This window comes from Larus michahellis, chromosome 7 (assembly GCF_964199755.1).
Source record: "Larus michahellis chromosome 7, bLarMic1.1, whole genome shotgun sequence".
NCBI lineage: Eukaryota > Metazoa > Chordata > Aves > Charadriiformes > Laridae > Larus > Larus michahellis.
In genome coordinates this window covers 12,956,437-12,979,681 of record NC_133902.1, presented here as the reverse complement: position 1 = coordinate 12,979,681, position 23,245 = coordinate 12,956,437, and the positions used below count along the sequence as shown (strand labels likewise).

At 60.1% G+C, this 23,245-nt stretch overlaps 1 protein-coding gene across 7 annotated transcripts; it reads right to left on the bottom strand.

Annotated features, from left to right (window-relative positions):
- Window positions 1-66: 66 nt before the first annotated feature.
- MLXIPL (MLX interacting protein like) lies at window positions 67-21,894 on the bottom strand. 7 transcript variants are annotated; one of them, XM_074595600.1, is made up of 17 exons: window positions 21,194-21,894; window positions 13,509-13,615; window positions 13,269-13,351; window positions 12,980-13,069; window positions 12,169-12,213; window positions 11,664-11,862; window positions 10,826-10,903; window positions 6,248-6,414; window positions 5,572-6,169; window positions 4,896-4,963; window positions 4,229-4,418; window positions 3,452-3,564; window positions 3,145-3,309; window positions 2,722-2,849; window positions 2,228-2,351; window positions 952-1,081; window positions 67-508 (listed from the first exon to the last, which is right to left on the bottom strand). In XM_074595600.1, exons 1-17 carry the CDS (start codon window positions 21,487-21,489, stop codon window positions 387-389), a joined length of 2,703 nt encoding a protein of 900 aa, XP_074451701.1. In that variant the 5' UTR covers window positions 21,490-21,894; the 3' UTR covers window positions 67-386. The 7 variants fall into 7 exon arrangements, with proteins under 7 accessions (XP_074451701.1, XP_074451702.1, XP_074451703.1 ...); XM_074595601.1 differs by having other exon boundaries at window positions 3,145-3,264; window positions 21,194-21,892; XM_074595602.1 differs by having other exon boundaries at window positions 3,145-3,264; window positions 4,229-4,415; window positions 21,194-21,891.
- Window positions 21,895-23,245: the final 1,351 nt, after the last annotated feature.

Here is a 23,245-nt window from a genome sequence, read left to right as displayed (position 1 = left end):
GCTCCTGCTCACCCAGTCTGTCCCCGGAGCAAACCCAGGGCAGAAGAACCACACCAGAGCCTGTGGGCAGAGCAAGTCCTTTATCAGGCCACAGAGCCAGGCCCCGCCACCCAGCAACTCCTAGTGCCCAGGACGGACAGAGCCCCATGCTGCGCCAGCTGCTCTGGGGCTTGGCAGGCCCTGGGGTGCAGACCATACGCAGGCAGGGACCCCCGAGCCGCTGCCCGAGGGAGAGGAACCCCATGGCCCCAGGCTGCCACTGGCCAGGCACCCCATGCTCCAGCAGCCCAGCTGTGCTGGCCCTGTGGCCCCACTGGGGAGGGTCTTCGCTGGCAGTGGTGGGCACGTGTCTGGCAGCACCGAGGGACTTGGCAAGGCTGGGAAAGCTAGGAGGAACTACCACCATGGCCCATTCCCGCCACTGCCCGCGTTGCCTGCTCCGGGATGCAGTCTGGGTCGCTCAGGATGGAGGTGGAAATGCTCAGCTGCCGGAGGGAGCTCAGGACGGCTGTGGGGAAACGTGGGACATGTCAGCTGGCCCCTTGGGGGTTGGAAGCGGCCCGGGTTAACCCAGCCCTCCAGCCCCTGGAACTGCACGACAGCTCCCTGCCACAGCCCCCAGCAGCAAGGGCGAAGGAAAACCCACCCTGCGGGGCTTTGGGGAGGGCTGAGCCCTGCCCAGCCGGGACCTGGGCTCTCGGGTTAGGGCAGCAGCAGCCAGCTCAAGTGGAGTGTGGTGGGTGTGAAAGGAGAGCAGAAAAGCACTGAGCACGCAGCGCCAGAACATCCCACAGGTTCTTCCCCTCCCATGCAGCAGAAGCATGGCGCAGCAGCAGCCCCCCTACTCCACGGCATGCCCCCGTCCTTTTCCCCTCTGCTTTTCTGTCAGTCTGTGCCAGTGGGCCAGCCCGGCCTCTTCAGGGTGCCACAGACAGGAGCAGGGCCACCTACTTGGCCGAAGCACTGGGAGGGAACAGTGCTGGTCCAGCCAGGCGAGAGATGTCTGGGTGAGGCTCTCCATGCTGGCCGTGGAGACCATGCCGTTGAATGATTCAAAGAGAGGACGGATGATGATACTGAACTGATGGGAGCAGAGGAGTTAAGGACCAGTCTTGCCAAGACCATGGTCTCCCACCTGCCAGGTGTGGGCAGCACCCTCCTACAGGCAGCAGGACAAGCCTGCCTGCCTGGCCATGGAGCAGACCTGCTGGGTGCCTTCCCCAGAGCAGCACCATGCTGGGCACCAGCCTGTGCTGCTGGGGACCTGAGTGTCACCTGGGGCAGGCAGTGGGAGAGCTGCGTAAGCCCCGTCATGACTGGGGCTGTCAGAAATGGTTGTTTAGGCACAAAGTCTTCCAGTGCAGATCAAGGAGCCAGCTGGCACAGTGTCCTCTGAAGTGTGCTCCCCTGGTGCTCCCAGCCTGCAGGGACCACCGCTGGGGACTGGTGATTTTGTGTGTGTAGTAATCGACAGCAGATGCCTCCATCATGAGCATGTCCTGGAGCCCATGTTGGCCTTAGTATCCCCAGTGTCCTGTGGAAAGAGCTCTACAGTGCTCCCAAACTCTGCATCAGGAGCCACCTCTGCCTCGCCCAGGCTGCCTGCACTGGATTGGACTGTGGGCAGCAAGGCCTGCCCGTCCATCTGCCCCTTGGGATTTTGTAGACCTCACAGTCTTTGTCTCTTCAGGCTAAATGGTTCCAGTGTGTCTAATCCCTACTTATGGATAAGAAGGTCCAGCCATTTGACCACCCATTCCCTGTCCCTTGGTCCCTTCCATCCTTTCCACTGCATGGAGCCCAGACTTGTGTCCCAGGCATGGGCACACCTGGGTTTCCAGAGTGTACCACATGGCCACCAAGGCCAAGGCATCTTGTCCCTGGCTTTGTGTCTAATCCTTAGTCAATGACTGCTGCCCCTCTGAGCCAGTACCCATGTCTGCAGGACCTCTTCCCTGCGTGACCTCAGCTCCACTGGTGACTTCTGCCTGAGGACTGACCGTTTACTCCTACTTCGTTTGCATCCTTGTAGCGGACTAACCACAGCATCTTGGCATGTTCCCACCATGTGCCCTTTGGTGGGAAACATCTCCCCGCAGTTCCCAGAGCCTCTCGAGCTGGAGGGACTTCACAGACTGGAGAGGAGCAGGTTAACCAGAGGACCCAGTGGACCCACTGTTTGGTGGAGGGGTCAGAGCAAGCAGCAGGTGCTGGCCCCAAAGGATACGATCCAGAATTTCCAGTTCTGCAGCGTGGAGGAGCGGACATACTCATCAAACATGCTGCGCATCTGGTCGAAGCGCTGGCGTGTGATGGGCACTCCCGTGGCTGGCAGCTGCTCCTGGCACAGGCTGTGGGGCACAAGCAGCGCTGTGGGTCTGTGTTCAGGAGGCTGGAAGCCGCGGGGGCCAGCCCATGGGGAGAGGGTCTGTCAGGACCCCAGCTCTCAGCAGGGCTGGGCGGGCAGCGTGCCTCTCCCAGGGCAGCTGTGGGGCATGGCCCCACACTCTGGTCCCATGCAGCACTGCCTCTCAAGCAGTGCCCCCCCCCACAACTCCCAAAACAGGGTTTGAGGGGGGACAGAGCCAAATCCAGGTCCTGGGAGGTGCTCAGGAGACCTGCTGTGTACTGCTGCCTCCCCAGTGCTGCCGTTTGCCCTGCCTGGCCACCCCGCTGCAGGCAGTGGCTCCTTCCCGCCTCCCCCGGCCACATCCCTCTTACTTGATGGAGCCGTTGAGCTCCTCGATCTGCTCCCGCAGCCGCTGTGCCTCGTCCTGCAGGGCCGCTCGCTCTTGCTGCAGCTTGCAGATGTACTCGGCTGTCTTCTGCAAGGTGGTGGCCTTGCTGACCTGTGGGGCCACCGGGGTGAAATGGCAAAGGGAGCCCCCAGGGCGGGCATGGTCTGGGGCGAGGCACCTGGCGCTTCACATAGCGGGGCTGGCAGTGCGAGGTGTGGTGTCCCACCCTGGCACGGCTGCACCACACAGGTCTCCACGGGCCTGGTGTGGGCTCGCAGCCTCCTGCCCCACAGGCTAGGGTGCAGGGCAGGAGCACCCTGCATGGGGGCAGACCAGGGACGCAGCGTCCCTGGGTGATATACCACATCCCCACGTGCCCAGGGCTGGTCCACCCACTGGTGCTCACCTTGATGCTGGGCTGGGCACTCAGTGTGCTCACCAGGCTGTGCAGCGTGTCGAAGCCCAGCTTGATGTTGAAGCGTCTCTTCTGCTCGGCGGATATGTGCGTGATGCGTCGGCTCTCCATCTGCGGGCAAGCGCTGTCAGGCACCTCCTGGCGGTGGGGAGAGCCCTGGGCCACATGCCCCATTGGGGATGGGCTGTCCCAAAGCTCACAGCAAGGGTAGGGGGGACAGTTTTTGGGGCAGCGGGAAAGAGGGGTGCATATGGAGATGGTGCCCCCGTAGCAAAGGCGGCGCTTGCTCTGGCTGTACCTTGCTGGACTCAGGCCTGCCCCGATGGGACACGGGGTGATGCAGGGAGATGCCAGCGCTCAGCCCCACAGTGGGTCCCGGGGAAGCCTGGCTGGGCTTGGGCCAGTCGCTGCCTGGAAAAGGAAAGGTGATGCTCTGGGAAGAGGGGCAGCAGCAGCAGCCCCTCATGACAGGCTGCCAGCAGGATGCTGCGCTGGGACAAGCAGAGAGGAGCAGCCTGCAGCGATACCCCCGCCACGGGCAGCCACCCCACTCAGCTGATGGCGATGCTCTGGTCCAGCGTCCGACCACATCTTATCACTGTGTCTTATCCCAAATCCCACTCATTTTACAACTGCTTGAAAATGGGAACATTTAGGATGTGACGTTTTTAATTCCCGGCATTTCTTAAGGTGGAAATCGCCAGGAGAGAGTCCCAAGGGCAGCAAGCAGACTGAAAGTGGGAATGACACCAGAGCCTGGTTTACAGCCACCACTCTGGTTTCTGCGGGTGAAAGCAGGGTGCTTCCTGCTTGAAAACCAAGCTCCGGGTTTTCAAAACCACAGTCTGACATTTTGCTCCTTTGCGTCTTTTTCTGTTTCTGCTTTTGCCCCTGGAGAAGGATGGCAGGTGACGGGGCTGTGCCCTCCCCCGCAGAAAGAATCACCCGTGCTCAGCTGGGTAAATGTAAATAGCTGGGATTGAAGCCGAAATGAAACATTCCCACAAGGTGTGGTCCAAGCTGCCTGCAGTAAACGCGGTGTCCTGTGGAGCTCCTTGGGGTGCCCGAGACTCACCGCAAGCTGACGTGGGGGACAGCCTCTCCACCTTGGGCACCAGCAGTGGACCTGGCTGGGTGCTTGCCAGCGGCACCGGCACCAGCACCGGCACTGCCTGGGAAGAGCTGGAGCCAGGAGCCAGCCCTGGGCTCAGCTGGGCCATTCTGGAGAGGAAGGCGGCAGGAACGTCGGTGACAGTGCTCTGCTGCTGGGAGAAGGCAGAGAGAAGTGGGAGGTCGGTGGCCCAGTGCCCTACACATGCCTGGGGATTGGACCTTCCCCTTTGGTTGGTCAGTGGGTGGGCACTGACAGCTGAATACTGAAGGGGACCGGGGAGGGGAACGTGCAAGCCTGTCCCCATGGGGCATCCCACCATCTGCAGGGGCAGCCTGAGCCCCATCGCCCCTGGGTAGCATTGCCAGGAAAGGGGCCCTGCAAACCAGATATTTCCCACGTCTGCCCTGTTTCTTTATGGGAGAAAACACGCAGGTGACTCCTGGCACCCTGGCCACATCCCCCCCCTCCTTCACCCTGTGCCTGTCCAGCCCCATATTGCAATGGGTGACCCCACAGAGACCCATCTCCCCACCTGCCCTGTCTCTACTCCAGCAAGCAGGAGAGGGACCTTCCTGAGCCGGGGGCTGGGGGGGGCAATTCCCGACCTGGGGGGTAGGCGAGTGCTTACCGGGGCGACTGGCGATGCGGGCATGAGTCCTGCGCCCATTGGGGCATCGAGGGATGGCTCCTGCTTGGCTGCAAGAGGGCAGGGAGCAGAAGGGTGCTGCTGCATGAGGGTGTCAGAGCTCGGGTGACCTTTCCTGCACCGGGGGACAGCCAGTCCCAGCAATGGCGTTGCTGCAGCCCCGTCCCTGCTCCTCTGCCCGGGTGAAGGGTGACGCAGCCCCTGGGGAGAGGTGCCTTTGCCCTCCTCAGTGGGGCCATCCTTGGGAGCCGTGGTGCAGGCAGGGACTCCCAGCCCCTCCCCAGCCCAGCATGGGGCTGGACACGACAACTTCTGTGGGACCCTGTCCCATCGCAGCCACAGGCAGCAAGTCAGGCAGGGTACTGGTGACACCTCAGCCCATCCATGGAGAGCCGTGGTGACCAGGCTGGGGACAGAGGGACCTTGCAGTGGTGCCTGTGGCCAAGCCCTGGGGCTGCCTGGGGCAACCCCTCTAGGTGCTGCTGGAGCCAGGGGGGCTCCCGCTGGGAACAGCTTCACCCATTGGTTTGGTTCTGCCCAGCATCCCCAGCGTTCCAATCTGAGGGAGAAAGTGGGCGCCCTGGTCTGATCCCCTCCCATAGCACCCCCCTGCCACCGGCTCGCTCCTGTGCCCCCCGGTGCTCCCTGTCGCCCTTACCTGTGGTCAGCAGCTGGCTCAGGCAGGGATTGGGCACAGCCAGCCGGGGCTGTGCGGGGGGTCCCAGCAGCCTCTTCGTCTTGGTCCCACTGGGCTTCGCCTTCGGCTGCCCGCCCCCGCCCTGGGGCAGCCCCTTGGGGGGGGCAAACCTGGGGTCGCCCAGCAGGGCGGGGGGCAGGAGCTGGGGGGCGGCCGGGCCGGGGTACCCTGGGGGCACCATGCCAGCAGCATAGCCCAGCCCCGGGGCGTGGGGAGCCAAGTAGGGCGTCGAGAGGGGGGAGGCAGGGTGGGAGAGGAGCGAGGGGCTGGGCGAGCCAGCGTAGGGGAACTTGGAGCAGGGGGCTGAGGCAGGAGAGAATGGGGGGTCCGGACCCAGCAGCGGCACCCTGGGGGACGGGACACGGGGGACGTAGGGGGGTCCCGGCGGCTCCAGGCTGAGGCACTTGCTGGGGAGGCCATACTGCAGCAGGGGCTTGTGTCGGAGCTGGGGACTGAGGCTGCCAGGGGCCATGGAGGGGGACTCAGGGGGCAGAGGGGCTGGGGGGAGCTCGGGGGCCAGGAAGGCACCGTGGAGGCCGAGCTGGGAGGCACTGCTGGGCTGCGGGAGACATGGGAGGGTCAGTGGGGGTGGCTGGGGCACCGGCAGCCGCGCGCCATGGGCCGGGGTCCCGCTCACCTGGAGGAGGGTGCCAGGTGGGAGTGGGGCCTCGGTGCTGGCAGGCAGCCCCTGTGCACCCATCAGGGACCCCCCGCCGTCAAACAGGGGCTCAGCCATGGGCACGAAGGAGGGTGGCTCCTGGTAGCCTGCTTGTGTCTGTGATGGACGGTGGCTGATGAAAATATCTGCAGTGACAAGTGGAGACAGAGTGACGGTCATGAGAGGACCTTCCTGGAAAGGGGTGACAAGCCCCGGGCATGCCAGGGGGAGCTGTACCCCATCACTGGCACTGCCGGAGACTTGCCAGTCCCGCCTTCAACTTGTGGGGCCGGGGCAGCTCCCGGCTCTGCCAATGGATCTGGTGCCCGGGTTGTGAAACACTGGAGTGTGGGGGGAAGAGGCAGTCCACGTGCCCGGGACCAGCCTTGCCACACACATGGGGACAGGAAAACCCACCCAGGGTGCCACCCAAGGGTGGGGACCCTGTCCCCATCCCTGACACCCAGCTGGGCACCGCATGCTCCAGCGCCAGGGCTGCTCCCAGGAGGGTGCGTGGCTGTCCCACTCCTCCTGAACCAGCCCTGGACTGGAGCAGGGACTGCAATGCCAGCGACAGCCAGGGCTTGAACCAGTGTCACAGCGTCTCCGAGCCACAAGGGACAGTCCCCTGGGGTTGTAAAAAATGCTTGTCTCCCTGCCCCGGCGCTGCTGTGCGTGCAGCCTGTGGCTAACCACATCCCATGGCCTTCCCGAAGACGAGCCCCGTGACCTCGCCACGACTCGCTCTCCCTTCCTCTCCCCTTCCCACAACCCTGCTCCTTCCGCAGGCCCAGACACCGCAGTGCAAAGGGCTGGCCTGGCACGGCACTGCAGACAGCAGTCTCCCTGGTAAAACGAGCTCCGCAGGCACATCGCCCCCCTACACGCCTCGTCTCAGCTCGGGCATCGCTACCAGGAGGGTTTCCCATGTAGAGGATGACTGTGGAATAGGGAGGGGGCTGCTGGTTGCTTCCGCACAGGATGGAGCAGGAGCGCTGGCTGGGTTTGCAGGCCACTGCTCGACAGCCCCTGGCACAGGCTGTGGGTGCAGGCAGCCACCCTGGAACACAGACACTCACGTCGCCTCCGGGGAGCACCCAGCTGTGCTTCCAGCCCCTCAACCGGTATGAGCATTGCTGCCTCCAGGTCCCTTGCTGCTGTCGGCAGAGCCTGGCCAAGCCCGGCCGAGCCCAGCCGAGCCCATATGCTGGCTCTGCCTGCCTGGCGTGTGCAGCCATGCCACGGGCACCAGCAGGGCTGCAAGGACTCTGCTCCCCCTCTAGGCTCCAGCCCGCAGGGTGCCCTGGCTGGAACCCACAAGGGCCTGAGACCCTTCTGAATATACACCAGAGAGCAAACATGTCAGCAGAGAGGGATGCCATGGGGCTTAGCACGGTGACAATTCCAGCACTGCCATGTGCTGCCAGACGAGGGTAACACCAGTGGACGATGAGGCAGTGCCACCACTGAGCTGCCCCGCTCAGCCCCCAAACTGCCCCTTCCCCCTGCCAGGGACACAGTGAATGTCTGCCAGCACGGCAGAGCCACCCCAGCCCCACCATGGCCTGGTACTCCATGTGGGCCGTGGTGCTGCCAGGCAGGGTCTCAGCCTCCCCAGGGCGCAGCACCCAGCCCCACGCTGCCCCCAGCCCTCTGCTGTGCCCACGTCGGGCTGTCAGGCCCACTGAAGTTCTGTGGATATTTATAGGCATTTCTGGTGCCCAGCTCTGCAGATTCAATTCCTCTTGTGCCTCTCACTGTGCTGCAGGAATGGATGGTGGATGCTGCCCAGCATGGCAGTGGGCAGCCCCTGGTCACCCTGTCCTTCCTTTCTCCTGCCCCTTCCCCACCGCACAGCTCTTGCCTGCACGCCTCTCCACCATCACATCACCCTGACCTGCTCCCAGGCCACGCAGCATGGCCAGGACATGCTGCTGCTCAAGGGAGAAGAGCCCATGTGGTTGGCACACCATGTCTTTAGCATCCCATTCAAACCTGGGGCTGCTCTGCAAAGGGGTCAGGGTTACAGAGCCCGGTGCAAAACCAAGGACCCTCCAGGGTCGCCCCCGGGCTCTTGGAGAGCCCTGCAGTGCTGCAGGGTGATGCCACCCCACAGGAAGGCCAGCCCAGCCCCCAGCTCCCCCATGCCTGGCGCAGGTCCTACCTGGAGCACGGTGCCAGCAGGGCACGGGGCTGGGCTGCTCCCTCGCCTCTGCCATCAGGGCTTCTCCATGCGCCCCACAGCACGCTCCAGCACCCGCCGCGGACACGAGGTGCTTCCTCATTTGGGGATTGGTTTGCATGCGCTGACTGACAGGCGCCGAGCTCTGCCACAGACACCAGACACAGTGACAGCCCTGTGACCCTGTGGGAGCCCTGCACAGGCTGTCTCGGTGCCTACCCTACGTGCTTGCACCACGGTTCTCTGCACAAGGCTGCCGGGGGGACCCCTGCTCCCAAGCCACGAAAAGCCACTGCATGCCCTGCTAGAAAAGTGGCCTTGGGGACATAATCGTATTGGCTGGCACCTGCAGCTCTGGCACCCAGCATTCACCCCCCCATCTCCTTGCCTCACTCCTCCCATGGTCCAGTGGGCACACAGCCCCAGCGCTGCCCATCGCACGGTGCGCGCGCGCCCCTCTGCTCCTACACCTCCGCCCCACAGACCACCGTCCCTCCAGCGTGCACATTGCTCACACACAGTGCTCAGCTCTTGCAGGACTGTAACCTCTCGTCATTGGGGTGAGCTGCTCCATGCAGTGTCACAGGAAATGCTCCGTCCAGGACAAAACTCCCACCCACAAGTCTCCAAGCAACCCCGCAGGGTGCTCCCCTGCCCTGCCGCACACAAAGCTCCTCCAAGGCTCAGCAGCCCACGCCTGGGCAGACAACCAGGAATGCCATCCCTGATCCTAGCTGGGCTTGGGACCCTCCCCAGCCCCAGCAGTCCCCCCATGCGGAGCTGCTGGGCATGGGCAGACAGGAAGGGATGCTTTCCTGCCGTGTAGTGGTTTGCAGTAAAATCCATCCCATTCCCAGACAGCACCCTGGAGCAAAAGGTAGGCCTTTTCCCCAGGAAAAAAAAAAACAAACAGCTTGGCTGCTCATAGAAATATACTGGTTCAGATGGGCACCACTGTGCCCCTTGCCATCTCCCCCTGAGCACGAGGCTGTGCCACACCAGTGGCACAAATGGCAGCTGGGCCCACAAAGAGAGGTGCTGGGGCTGCTGCTGTGACACCGTCGTGGCAAGGTGCTGCTTGAAGGAGGTCGGTGCAGCTTTCCAGCACCATGCAGGACCTCCTGGGGGAAGGGACACCTGTTAAGTGTCAGTTTGACCCATTTGGAGTTGTCTCACCTCTCAGTGGCTGATGCCCACACGGGGCACTTGGGTACAGGAGGCAAAGGGCCAGCAGTGGGAACGGACCTGCTTCCCAGCACTGCTTACCCTGATGGGGCCTCTGGAGGGAATGAGCTGAGGAGGGTGAGCAAGAGCCTTCTGACCCCATCCATCCCTGGGGCATCCCATATCAGAGTGCCCCAGCCTGCTCTTCACCAGCAGCTGGTCTTGCATCACCCTGCAGCCGTATGGGTGCAAGCACCCTCGTTTCCTCCCGCCGAAGGAAGCGGAGACCAGCCGGGGAGCTTGCAGGGTGCTCACAGATGCGCAGAAAGATCTAGAGATGCTGGTGCTGCCCCAGGCCACCAGCTATCTGGGTGGGCTTCAGCCACCAGCCCACACTGGTTCCCATGCTGCAAGATGTGCCCAGGCCACCAGCTCTGGCACGTTCGGGGGGGCAGAGCTGGTCCCCAGCGCAGGGTGCACCAGTGGTGCCTTGCCCTGGTGTACGAGGACACTGCATGGCACGGCTGGGAGCAGAGTACGTCCCAGCTGACTCCACGGTGCTCACAGACACTAATGGCTCAGAGCCTGCATGGTAGCACTGGTGGCAGCTCCGTGGGAGGAGGCTGCCATTGTTTGCTTCACGGTGTGTCCCCCTTGTGCCAGCTGGACACCAGTTTGTCTCTGGGCCAGCCTGTCGGGGATAATGGCCCAGAGGATGTGGCACAGTCCAGCATGGGATCCCAGCTCCGAGCCAGCCCCCTGGGATGCTCAGCCTGGGGCTGGCTGGGGAGCGGGATGAGGAGGGGGACACAGCAGTATGGAACTTGTTCTCTAGAGGTTTCCGCTTTCTTGTGCAGGCAATTGTCCTTTCTCTGTCTGCAGCCAAAATGAGTTGGTTTGGTACTCCTGGAAAGACCCTCTGTTTGTAGAAATCCCCTCCCACAGCTCCTGTCCGGGCCCTTCCTGACCTGCTGTGGCTCTGCCCTGGGTGCAGGCAGGCACGCCAAGCCCCCGCACCACCACGTGCCACAGCACCCTGGCCTGTGTACGCTGCTTTTTCCATGCCGCTGGATGTCCGGTGCTTTCTGGCTGCCCCAGCAGCTCCTGCTGCTCCCTGGCCAACCCTCTGACCCCCCCATTTTTGGCTGCCGTGGGGTGCAGAGCACGCTGGGCTGTGTGGGATGTGGTACTGTATCTGGGCTGGCTCTTACCTGAGATCTCCATATCATCCAGGCTGGGCTGCAGGGGTGCCAAGTCCGGCTGTATCATATCAGCATTCCCAACATACGCTGGAAGAGGGCAGAGCTGCAACACCGGGACCCAGCCACTACACCCCCAAGGTCCTCCCTCAGGGCTTCCCAAACCACTGTCCTCACACCTGCCTGGCTGCCACCCTTCCGTGTCACCCCAGAGTCACCCCACATGGCTACAGCCTACCCTGCAGCCATGCATGGGCAGGGAGATGGGCACCCACCCTGCAGACACCCAGGGCCATCCTGTCCCCACAAATCTGCCCACCAGCACCTCTGGGACCTCATCCTGCTCCCAAGAACCCCAGGGAAAGTCTGATCCTTGGCGCAGGACCTGCCTGGTGCTGCAGGAGCTCCAGGGACCTGGCCAGGCAGGGACAGCAGAGGGGCCATGGAAGGCAGGACCTGCCTACTGCTTACCCAGGGCTGGCAGCCCTGCCCTGGGTCTGGTGCAAGGTCCTTCACGGAGCTAGCGCTCCCTCGGCAGCTCAGCCCATCCCACCTGGGACAGCCTGGTCTGGTCTGTAGGGAGCCACCGGAGGAGGGGATGCTCCCACCCTGCCCAAACAAAGAGAGAGGCATCCACACCTCCGGTGTCTCCCTGCTCCTCTTGGGCAGGGCAGGAGCATCCCCTCCTCCTGCCCCAGCAGGAGGGATGCCAAGGGGATCTTGTCTGCCCAAAGGACACAGGCAGCAGCTCTCAGGGGCTAAGCCACGAGGCAGCGAGGTGCTACGGGGTGTGCTGCCTGCCTGGACCTCCTCCTCCATCTCCAGCGAGAGCAGCGTCTAGGACACCTACCATCCTCAGGAGGCACCTGGTGGGTGCTGGGCGTCTGTGTCATGGTGAAGAGGGTGTCAGAGATGTCTGAGAGGAAGGTGTCCAAGTCAAAGTGCTGCCTACCCCCCAGCTCCTCTTCCTCATCCCCAAGCAGCATGGGCACCACGTTGCAGAAGAGCTGGTTGCACCATTTCTCTGTTGGCCTCCAGACATCCTCATCCTGCATGAGATGGCGCAAAGGAGCCAGGTGGGCACCTCTCATAGGTAGGGTCAATGCCTCCCTCCCCACCTGATCTCCCTGGCAGCTCCCATGCTCCCTGCAGCATTTTTCACTCCCAAGCTTCACAAATTGCATGTTGGTGCTTCCCAAAGGGTGAATCCGGCATCCTAAGTGCTTGGCATCCCATCCCATTGGGCTCATCATGCCCCTGGCCTCTCATCCACCCTTCTCCCAAGCTGCCCAGCACAGGGGTCCACATTGCACCCCCCTTTTTCCCCCCTCCCCACCTTTCCCCAGCGGACTCACCCGCTTTGGGCTGGAGAGCTCTCCCTCTCGGGTGGACTTTCGGAGCTGAAGGAAAAGACAGCCTGTGTCACTCCCCAGCCAGAGTGGGCACAGCGCAGGGCAGAGCCAGGGGCAGGGCAGAGGGGGGCAGCGCTCAGGAGGGGGGTCCCTGCGGGGGGTGAGTATGGCCACCACGAGTTCACATCTGCCTTTACTCTACAGGGTCTGGGCTGAGCAGCCACTGCAGTGATGGGATTGGCGGTGTGTGGTGGTGAGAGGCTGCCAGCACCCTGCCCGCCCGTGGCACCCTCAGCCTTTATCAGTCCCGAGCGAGCGGCTGGGGAGGAGGCTGGACCACGCTCCACCCCGCATGGCTAGCGGCCAAGGCTGTGGTGCCAGCTTGCGTGAGAGCGGGCACCCGGAGTGACGCGGAGCCACTCGGCCTGCCTGGCAGCACGTGCTGCCAGAGTGAGAGGTGGATGCCAACAGCATGCCAACAAATCCCAGCCCAGCCAGAGCGCTGTGGGTGAGCCGTGGATCTGCTTGACCCACCCCAATGTGTACGCTGTAGGTGTACTGCCAAACCCAGCCCCAGATCATGCACCGGGCAGGGCAGTCATCCCAGGTCAGGCTGCTGGAGCACACCGCAGCACCACGGGCAGCTGGGGATGGGGTCCCCACTGAGCTCCCCATGCAGGCACCATGGGGGCACCCTCCTGCGCTGGCAAGAACCTGACACATGCAGCCATGGCTGCACATTGGGCATGCTGATGTCCCGTCCCACCACTGGCACTGCCATGGGACGGGGAGCAACAGGGTCAGAGCCACTCACCCGCTTCTTGTAGTAGATTCTCCACTTGTGGTACTCCCTCATCACCACCTCGATGCGGCGTTTCCAGTAGTTGCCCTCCAGCACGACAGCCTGGGGAGGGGCAGGACAGCTGAGCCCCCCAGCCCCAGCACCCCACAGCCAAGGCTGGTCTCCTTGTACCACATCAGAAATATCTTTCCCAGAAAATCTATGAAATACAACGAGCTCTGCCCCCTGCGTGTCCCCAGCTCCCACCTGTGCCACCCAGACCTGCTCCTGGCCCAGAGGTCTGCGAGGGACCACACACTACCTCTGGTTTTCGGTGCTCATCAGCCTCCGACCCCTCCAGCGGGGTGATGAAGCCGCACACAGGATTCTTCCTCTGCTCCACATCTGCACAGGGAAAACACAGCTGGCTTTACTCATGGCTCCATCCCTGGGCAGGGGAGGGTGCCCGTGCACTCATACATCACTGCCTCGGTTCCAGCTCCATCCCACCTGGCATCACTCAGCACTTGGCATATTTAGCGGGGTCTAGCCCTGTACTCACACTGGATGTACCAGGCTCTCCAGATAGCGTTGTTGAGACGAATTTTATCCCGGCAAGGCAGCCGCAGTCCCTTGAAATTCTTCCACTTTGGAGACACCAGCTTCCCACTAAAACACCAAGCAAAGGAGAGGCTGAGGGGCGCCATCCCAGAGCCCTCCCAGTTTGGGGTCTTCTGCGGGGGCCATGCCTGGAGAGATGCCGTGGGCCACCAGTCTGGTGGCAAGTCTGGAGCAGACACAGCTGTGTGGCTCCGCTGCAGGCTGCTTGCCAGGCACCTATGGGAGCACCCACGGTAACACCCTGAGCTCCTATTCACCTTGAGAGCAGCGCAGACCTGAACCGCGAGCTTCACAGACCCACAGGAGGCTTCTCGAGCTCCTGGGATTACAGCACAGCACGTGGGGGAATTGATTCATTGAGGCTCGAACCGTGGGTCTGAGGTGGGACCCTGCTGCCCTCCACCAGGACAGCTGCATTCCGGCCTCAGGGGAAGGGAAGTCTCCTGTCCAGACGGGCAGGAGACGTGGACATGTATTGCTGCGGCTTTTGCCTCATTGCAGCATTTGGGCAGCTATTTCTGTCCCTCCTTTTAACACCAGACCAAGCTTGGAAATGCTACCTTCAGTTGGGGGCAGGGGCAGGCAGGGGCAGCCATCTGCGTGGGTCTGGGAAGGCAGGACAGCAAGCTGGAGGACATTGAGGACATTAAGGACATCAAAGGACACTTACCAGTGCCCCAAGACAAACAGGACCGGCTCTGCCCTCAGCCCAGTGCTGCCCTGGACTCTTCTCCACCCCCATCCCTGCAAAGCTGCTCCCTCGCCCCAGCTCCAGCCCAAGATGGGCTCCCTCCTTCCCATTTCCCATGGCTCCTGGAGGCAGACGTGTTTGTTCTGCAGCTCTTGGTGGCAGTGATGTCCCTAATGGGCCTGCAGTGCAGGCAGCCTCATTTAACTAATTGTCTTGTTTCCTTCCAGCCGAGGGACATGAGCCCCTTGCGCGCACCCACCGGAGAGGCCCTGAGGGTCCTGCGAGAGAGGCTGGTGTCCCGTTGCCTTACTTTGGGGTCCTTTTCACCTGTTCCTGAGAGCCCAGTGGCTGCCCCAGCTCTCCCGCCCACCAGGGCACGGCCTTGAGGCGACGCTGGCTGCATGGGAGACCCTTTGTGAGCAGGCTGGAGGCTGCATGGCATCCCTCCCCGGGAAGCTCATGTCACTCCCCAGCCAAGAGTGTCCCTAAAAGATCTCGGGGCTGCTTTAGGTCTTTGGTACACGCAGGGAGGAGGAAGGGTAGAGGCTGGGCTGGGTGTAGGGCTGCTGTATCCCCCTGCTGCCCGCATTTCCTCAGGCGCACCCTGGGCCGCATCCCCAGGGAGGTTCTGGGGATGAGAGCAGTCCCCAGCTAACACTTTAAGAAGCCACATGCGTGTTCGTTCAAGCTCGTGAAACCTTCGAACACCCTTGAACAAAGACCCTGGATGATTCTACATTAACCTGACTGGAAATCTGCCTCCTGCGGCATGGCACAGTATGGCACGGTACGGCACAGCATGGCAAGCGGGGCTCCCTCCCTCAGTGGCTGTGCCAGCTTGGCTCAGAGCTCCTCGCAGCCCAGCAGGCAGGTGGCTTGCTGCAGGCGGCGTGCTGGCCTTGCAGTTAGAGGCAGGCAGCCGAAGACGCAGCAGCGCGGGCAGCGAGAGCCCTGTGTCCTGCACGGCTCTGCAGAGGGAGAGAGCGTGCCGGGGAGAGGAGACTGCTGCTGTCTCATCTCACTGTGGGGCACAAGGGGACCCATCGGGCTCCAGAGCCTGACACAGGGATGTGTCTGGGAGTGAGCGCTCCCGCCTGCAGGGGTGGACGGGGACAGTCTCCCCACGGAGACAGAGCCCTGACCCATGGCCCCGGGGGCTGGGGAAGGACCGGTGTCCCCGCAGCTCCAGCCTGCAGAGAGTTAAGGACTCGGCTGCGCGCTGGCCACTCCGCTATCACCAGGATTTTGAACTTTCCCCAGCGGCACAAGGCAAACACTGCGGTGGTGCCAAGCAGAGGAGCCAATGGAAGGGACGGGTTTCCCAGGCGCGTGGCCAGATCCTGCTGGTCAAGGCTACGCAGCCACGCTCCTCACCGGTGCCACCCGCCCCGACAGCCGGCTTAAAGGAGCAGTGCGAGCCCATGGGCTGCAGGCCCGTGGCCACAGACGGGCATCTCAGCCAGGGCCATGGCCAAGGAGCTGCCGTGGGACCTGGAGGCAGGGAGGAGATGCCATCAGCCTTTGCCACTAACTGCCTTTTTTTTACCATTAACGACCCTTTCAGGTTTGGGGCTTATCAGGCTGATCTTTGCTCCCTGGTTTGCCTTGAAAAGGGCCCTACCCTTCCCTGAAATTATCTCCCCAGGGAGATGAATGCAAACCTCGCGCGGAGCCATGAGAAAGGTTTGGTATGCCCCAAACAGGCTGGGGGTCCCACTGCCCCACGCTGCCAGAGGAATGGGCACACATTCCACCGGCTAAGGAGTCTTTGTGGGATGGGGTGAGATGAGACCAGGACTCAGCCTGGGACCAAACCCGGCATGGGTCAGCACCGACTATTTGGTCCAGTAGCACCTCGTTTGTGCTTAATTCACTTAATTTAAGGTGTTGCGGCCCCTGCTTTCATGGAAAAAAAATACTATTTTGCTCTCCATCAACAGCAAGAGGAGGGGGGGAGGAATGATCTGGTGAGATGCAGGGATGCACGAAAACGGGTGGCAGCAGGAGGGGAACAGCCGAGTGGAGAGTCCTCTGGCAGGTCCAAGCCTGCTCTGCCTTCCCAAGCCGTCCCATCCCCATGGGATGTCAGAGCCCACCTTGCTCCCTGCGCTGCCGGACACAGCTTGGGCTGGGGCTTGCTGAAAGAGGGTAGCCTTTCCTGGAAGTCCTAAAAGCTCACCTTTGATTTCTCACAGATTTGGCTACCAAAGCCATGCTTTTTTTCTTGATTTTTTTTAGGTTTTAAAATCGAGAGTCTGAGAAGGAAAGTTTAAAATCACACCACAATTTTCCTGAAAAGTGCCCCCAAGCGAAAAATGACTGCGTTCAAATCCGACTTCGAATCTTGAAAGCTTTTTTCTTTACCGCCGTGTGCTGATGAAAAGGCTGCCGGGGCGCGGGAGGGAGCGAGCTCTGCCCTGGCAGGCACTGCAGCGAGCGCGGGGGCAGCCAGGGTAACTCAGTTGTAACAAAGGTGTTAATAGACTGTACTGGGGATTAGATAGGGAGCAGTTCTGTGTATTTACTTGCAGATAGAAGGGCCTAAGCCCTTACAGCTCTGCCTCTCAGGCAGCCATTTACCTCCACGCAAAGCGAGCATCAAGTGTCCCAGGTGAGAAGGGAAGTCGTTTCAATCCTCTGGCAAATATTTGTCTGGGAAGTTGGGTAGCTGTGACCCAAACTAGGTACATCTCCACAACCCATTTGTTTTGGTGATCCCTGCAGGTACGACTCCGCTGCGCATCAGCGTGGGAACAGGCTTGCACACCAGCCCAGCTCCTCAGCACACTGAGGGGATCAGCCCCTCTGCCTGGGGGCTTTCTGCCCCTGCATGGGAGTGGTTAAGGCACTGTGAATTGGAGAATCAATCAGAGAGTACAGTAAAGCTATAGCAGCAATTCCACTTCGAGGAAAGCCTCAGAGCCTGCTATCAGCTTGCCGGGAGGATGAATTAGTAGGGAATCGGCATGCAAGGGTGTAATGGAAGCCTGCCTTGGTTTAACTCACAAGAGGGGCAGAGTTAATGCTCCACGTTGCTCACCAGTCTGATGTCCCTGCCTCCTAAATCTCACCTCTCAGCATTTGCAGGGGAGAAGAGGAGGTTAGTTTACGTCACACTCTGGGAACAGCTGCAGAGGGCTTCTTCTGAAGCACAAGATAGGTGTGTGCAGGATAAGACCACGAGTGGCTGCAGTTTGCAGTTCCCATCTGCACACAGTTTTTCTCCCTTCAGGAGGGCAGTTCCCCAGGTCGGCCACCCAACGATTCCTTGCAATGGGTCACGGGAAGGTGTGCAAGCCCGGGAGACCAGCTCTGCGAGGCAGGACCCTGGGGAGTCACGCTGTGGTGGGGGGGAGAAAGACCTTGCTCGGCTGGGGAGGTGGTGCTAAGGGCAAAGTGTGAACAGCTCCTGAAGGAGCACAGCTCCACATCCTCAGCTTTTTGAGGGAATGTGGGGGGGCCAAGTGTGCTGCAGGGTGGTCCACCCATGGGAGAAGCAGCACTCTAAGGAAGGGATTCAAGAAATGCAGCACATTGCAGGAGAAGGAGTTGAAGAGAATCATTAAGTCTTTGGCAGGAGAGCGGCTGGAGTTGTCCTGGGTGGTGGAAAATGGGTACAAAGGGCCTGGGAACTGCTTCATCTCAGCCACCAGCACCAGGAGCAAGACCTCATCAGGGGGAGTTGCCTCCCTTTGAGGGCTCTGGAGAAACAGGATACTGCTAGAAGCAAACCTTCATGTGGGGAGAGTGTTTCTTTCCCAGTGAGGGGGTGATGCACAGTCCAGTCCATGGAGGGATAGTATGTCAGATCCTTGGGGCAATTGCTCAAGCTGAGGCAGGACTGCCATAAACACCCATGAAGTGCCGCGGAGGAATTCTGGAGAGGGGAGTAACTACAGCTACCCAAATGACTGTTCAGCTACAGCCATTGAAAAACTGTACCATTTAGAGAAAGTTCAGTGTACTGCCTTTGAAATGGTGTGAGCCCAGACAGCAAGGGATGGGCGGCTGCAACAGTCACAGCCAGCAGGTCAGGAGAAGCGGTAGTTCCCCTCTGCTCAGCACTGCTAAGGCCGAGTCTGGATATCGTGTCCAGATTGGTCCCCCCGATAAATGAGGGAGGTTCACAAACTGGAGGGATCCTGGAGGAGGATGTTATCATGGTTGGGGACTAATGTACATGACAGAAGAGGAGAGGAGGGTGAGTGATGGGTTTGTTCAGCCTGAAGAAGAAAAGGTGGAGAGAGGATCCACTTACTGCCCTCAACTACCCGAAGGAGGCTACAGAGGAGATGGAGCCAGACACTTCTCAGATATGCACCAAGAATGGACAAGAGGCAACAGACACAAGCTGGAACAAGGGCAACTTTAATTAGAGCCATGGACCCTCTTCCCTGTGAAGGTGGTTCAGTCCAGGGACAGGGTGGACAGGTGGTGGTGCTCACCATCCTCAGTCTCCATCCATCACATGATGGCCCTGAGCAGCCAAACTCCTCTGGCTTTGGAGTTAGCCCTGCCCTGCACAGGGCTTGGACTATGAATTCCAGAGGTGCCTGCCAACCGATACCTTTCTGTGTTTTCTAGTTTGTTAAGGAGCTAGTCCACAACATAACTGTGGATGCACTCCTGAAGACTGGGGGACATTTGTCTGTCCACTCCAACTGAAGCTGTGCTGCACCAACACCTCTTCTGAGGAACGTGGCTGTGAGGGAAGCCATGAAATGGCAGATGATGCAGAGAAGTACCAAATTGGATAAAACTGAAAGTAGAGGCGTGCCAAGTATCTTTAAACTCCATTTCACGCCTCTGATACCTTCCTCCAACTACTGCTTACAGGTCTGTCAAAAATGTATTAGCAAAGCTACCATGGGTTTCCAAAGGGAGAAAAGAAGTGCCTGAACAGCAGCTAGCCAGCGGAGTGGCCAGCTCTAGAGCTAGAGTCCAATCCCACCTGTGGAGAGGCATATCCAGCAGTGCACTAGCATCAGGTTCCCCTGAACCTGATCTCTGATCAGTGCTTGTCATCCTTTTTTTAGGGTGCTGTCAAGCTGCAGAGCATGACAGCTGAGAGGTGGAGGGTGAGAGCATCTAAGGATGGAAGGAACTCCAAGAGAGAAGAACCAAGCATGAAGTATGGAGAACATCCAATGTCAGCGTTCCCCTGGTTGGGTCCCATGGTCTGCAAGATACCCTGGCTCCATGGCAGACCAAGAACTGCTCCCACGGACATTAGTCTTACACCAAGGCAGCCAGAAGACATCTCTAGACTCCGGGGTGGCCATCACTGGTGGCACTATTGCTTTGTAGCTGATGTGGATCCTCCTCGCTGAGCGATACTGTCCAACTGCAGTTAGGGTTTGCTGCGGTGCTGCGCTTGGGGCTGGTGTGTGCATTGTCATGCTCAGTGCAGGAGGGAAACAAGGCCCTGAAAGAGTCCAAGGGGTAGAGAGAACTGAAGTGATGGAGCCCTGTCTGCAGTGTAATGGCCAGTTCTGGGTGGCATGCAGCTCCTGTGGGCCACTCCACCTGCCAAAGCACTTGCACCCTGCTCCTTTTCCCTCCTCTGGGGAGCACCAGAGCTCAGGGGCACATGGAGGCTGTGGTGCATCTCAAGAGTCAAGATCTTCAGCACCCTGGGGTGGAGCAGTGTCTGCTCCGCCAGCCCCAAGCTGCAAGGCTCAGAGTAAGGCAACTATGGGTCCGGGAGAGCAAAAGAGAGTCAATGTCCTCTGTGTGTGGCACTTAGAAGTGACTTGCCTGACCAGGAAGAGTGACTCTCAGCTGGGTTACCCCATGCTGAAGCTCACCGTGCTTCTGCAGAATGCCAGCTTCACCAGCACATTGAAGGAGAGCTGTGAGCAAACCATGCAATCTAGGATGTGGCGATGGGCCAAACGTACACAGCTATGTGGCAACCAGTACCCTTGGTGTGCTGTCCCAGTGCCTGGCGTCACCAGGGCTGCTCTGGCAGCAACCACATAGTCCATCGTGTTGAGCACTCAAAGATTTCCAAGCATACCTGAGAAGTCAGCAACTGAATGAGACCCTGCGTGGAACAAGGTAGTGCACAACTCTTCAAGGCTGTTTTGCTAAGGTTTTGTTTTCATGAAGCGTTAGTAGGACATCTTCATTCCAGGTGTTCACCTGGACATTTTGGGAAAGCTATGCAAACAGTTTTGCACTGATGGCAGAAGAGCAACTCATCCTAATACTATGCTTGAGAGAACTCAAAGCCTTGGGGCCTCAGCAAAAGAGGCAAGCTGCCTCCAAGAGTGTGGACCAAGGCACTGAGAGACATGACGCAGGCCCTCCTGTTGTCACCTGTGGGATGAGCAGGTCCCTAGCATCCTGGACTTGGGTGATATGTGTGGTTGGGGGAGCAACGCAGTCACCCACCTGATTTTGCAGGAGAAGTGGGGAAGCTTTCAGGAGGCCCTGGACAAAGCCCATTGAAGCCATCCAGCCCAGACTGCTGCTGCATGTCCTGGGATAACCTCGGGACATGTGGCCAGAGTCAAGGACAGGAAGGCAGGACTTCTGCTGTGGGCTGGATTGCCAAAGACTGAGCGTTGGCTGCCCACAGGGTTATTGCTGCTCTACGGAGTATGCAGGACCTGGACATGAGGGTTCCACAGCTGGGTGCAGTGACTCCAGATCCCATGGGAAGGTGAAGGAGGGTTAAGCTACACGTGAAGAGAGGAGGAACTTCTCATCTGGCTCCATGGCCAACAACCCAGCACCAGCTCATTCTCTCTGAAACCCAGGATGGCGGGTTTTGAGCATATTGCACATCACAGCCCAACGGACAAGAAGATGAGAATGCTGCAATTAGCAGCAGGTTCACAGAGGGTCAGTAGGGCTCAGATAGCCTCATGCCTTCAAAGAGCTGGGGGGGTCCGTGAGACACATGCCAGCGAAAGGGGTCTGGGACTCACCTGTACTCCAGGCTCATGCACTCGAAGAGACGGGTGAGGGTTGGGTCGATGCTCCGGGGATCAGATGGTTTGGGCTCGGTGCGGTGGTGGCGCCGGCGGGGCAGTGAGTCGCTGTGCGGGGACGACACCATGAAGTGGCCACTGTGGATGACCTGGGAGGGGTTCTGCACCCCGGCACCGGGTCCTGCGCTGCCCACGGCTGCATCCTCGGAGTCGGAGTCAGAGTCGGAGACGGGGCATGGCCCAACAGGGGGCTCCTGGAAGGGTCCTGGCAGCCCCACCTGAGCTCCTGCCATCACCTAGTGCCTGCTGGGGAGCCCTTATTGGCCTGCCCCAGCGTTGTGGTCCACGTCCTGGCTGTGCTGGAGCCCTACAGGTGCTGCATTGGCCTCGAGTGCATGTATCTGGGCTCCCCAGCACAGGACACCCACACCACACCTCCTCCTCAGCGCCGCTGGCCCCACCCTGGACCACGCCGTCGCCTCCACGCTCTGAGGTTCAGCTTTCGGTTTGGCTGGGCGGCTCACCGCCAGCCCTATTTATAGTGGTGGTGGCTGATCCCGCCCATGGTGCACCGTCAGCCAGGCCACCGCACACGGCCACTGGCCACTCGCCACTCGCCACTGGCTACAGGAGCTTCAGCTCCATGCCACCCCTTCACTTGCCACCGGCTACAGGAGCTTCAGCTCCGTGCCACCGTTCTGCTCTTGCAATGAGACTGATGGCCATGGCTTTTATTTCCCTGCAAACCCAGGGGGGAAGCGGCTGTGGGTGTCCTGCCCCCCCTCGCCAGCAGCCACGTGTTTGCTGGCAGTCGGCTCTGTTTACCCGGGTTAATCGGCAGGGAGAGGAGCGGGCGGTATTTACCCAGTGCCTCTGCCCTAATGTATCTCCCTGCACTTCCAAGGGAACAAATACAGATTAAGGGATACAAACAGGTAAAATTATAGCAACGGGCACCCAGCTCAGCACAAAGCACGCCGAGTCGCTGAGCCGTGTGCCGAGCTGAGAAACAGCCCAGGCAAAAGCCTGCTCTGAGGTGGGACCCAGCAGGAGAGGGGATGCAACGATGAGCTCAGGTGCAGTGGGATTTACACACCTTGTGGTTGTGCAGTCCTTAAGATGGGTTACCTTCACCTCCATGGTGTCCTGAGAGTTGCAGGCAGGCAGGTCTTGATGCTCCAGCCACCGTAACAGGGTTCCACTTTAGGTTTCCGCTGAATCAGTAAGCTGAAAGGAGGTTCTTCTATAAGTCCTTTCTGTTAACAGCTCAAGCTGTGTGTGTCCAAAGAGGGAACTTGAACAAAGAAATTCCTGGGCAATGATGCCCTTACAATCTACGCATCCGCCCTTCAGGTGCCTTGCAGGTGCCCCTTGACCAAATGGCAGCTTCTGGTCAGGGGTCTTCCTGTTCCTCCTCGGGTTCTTTCTCTGTCTCCAGGCGGCCGCTAATGGCTCTTATCCCATCGGGTTGCAGCCTCTGCTGAGGCTTGTAGCTTCCTTATCCCCTGGTTTGCACCAGTCTTGGGGCCTTCCTTTGTTTAAGTAACCTGGGGTTCAAAATAAATTCAGCTTAGCCAGGTGAAAGTTCGCAACTTGCAGCCTGAGGCTTCAGCAAGTTTAGCTCCTAACGCTGGGGGAGTACTATATAAGTAATATACCAATGCAGCCTGACACTAAGAGATTAATTTTATTTAAACTGAACAACTAATATTCCATATTCTTTTACACAGCCCCTTCCCCTGCTCCGTGACAGCTGACCTTTGATAAATACTGAGAGCTCTTGCCAGGGCTTAGCATATGCCATGCCAGCCAGGCCTGTGTCCCACGCGTCTCCTCACCGACCAGAGCCGCAGGGGGACAAAGGGGATATAATTTCAGGCTTAAATCACATTTTTTTTCCCCTCTAATTTCTGGCAACTTCTTCCCCAGCTCCACACATGCCTGGAGAGCACCCAGGCGCAGCTTTTAGGCACCTCCGATGAAAACGTGGGGTAAATGGTGGCAGGAAGCTACCATGGTCCAGCTTGCAGGTGGAGCAGAGCACCCTCC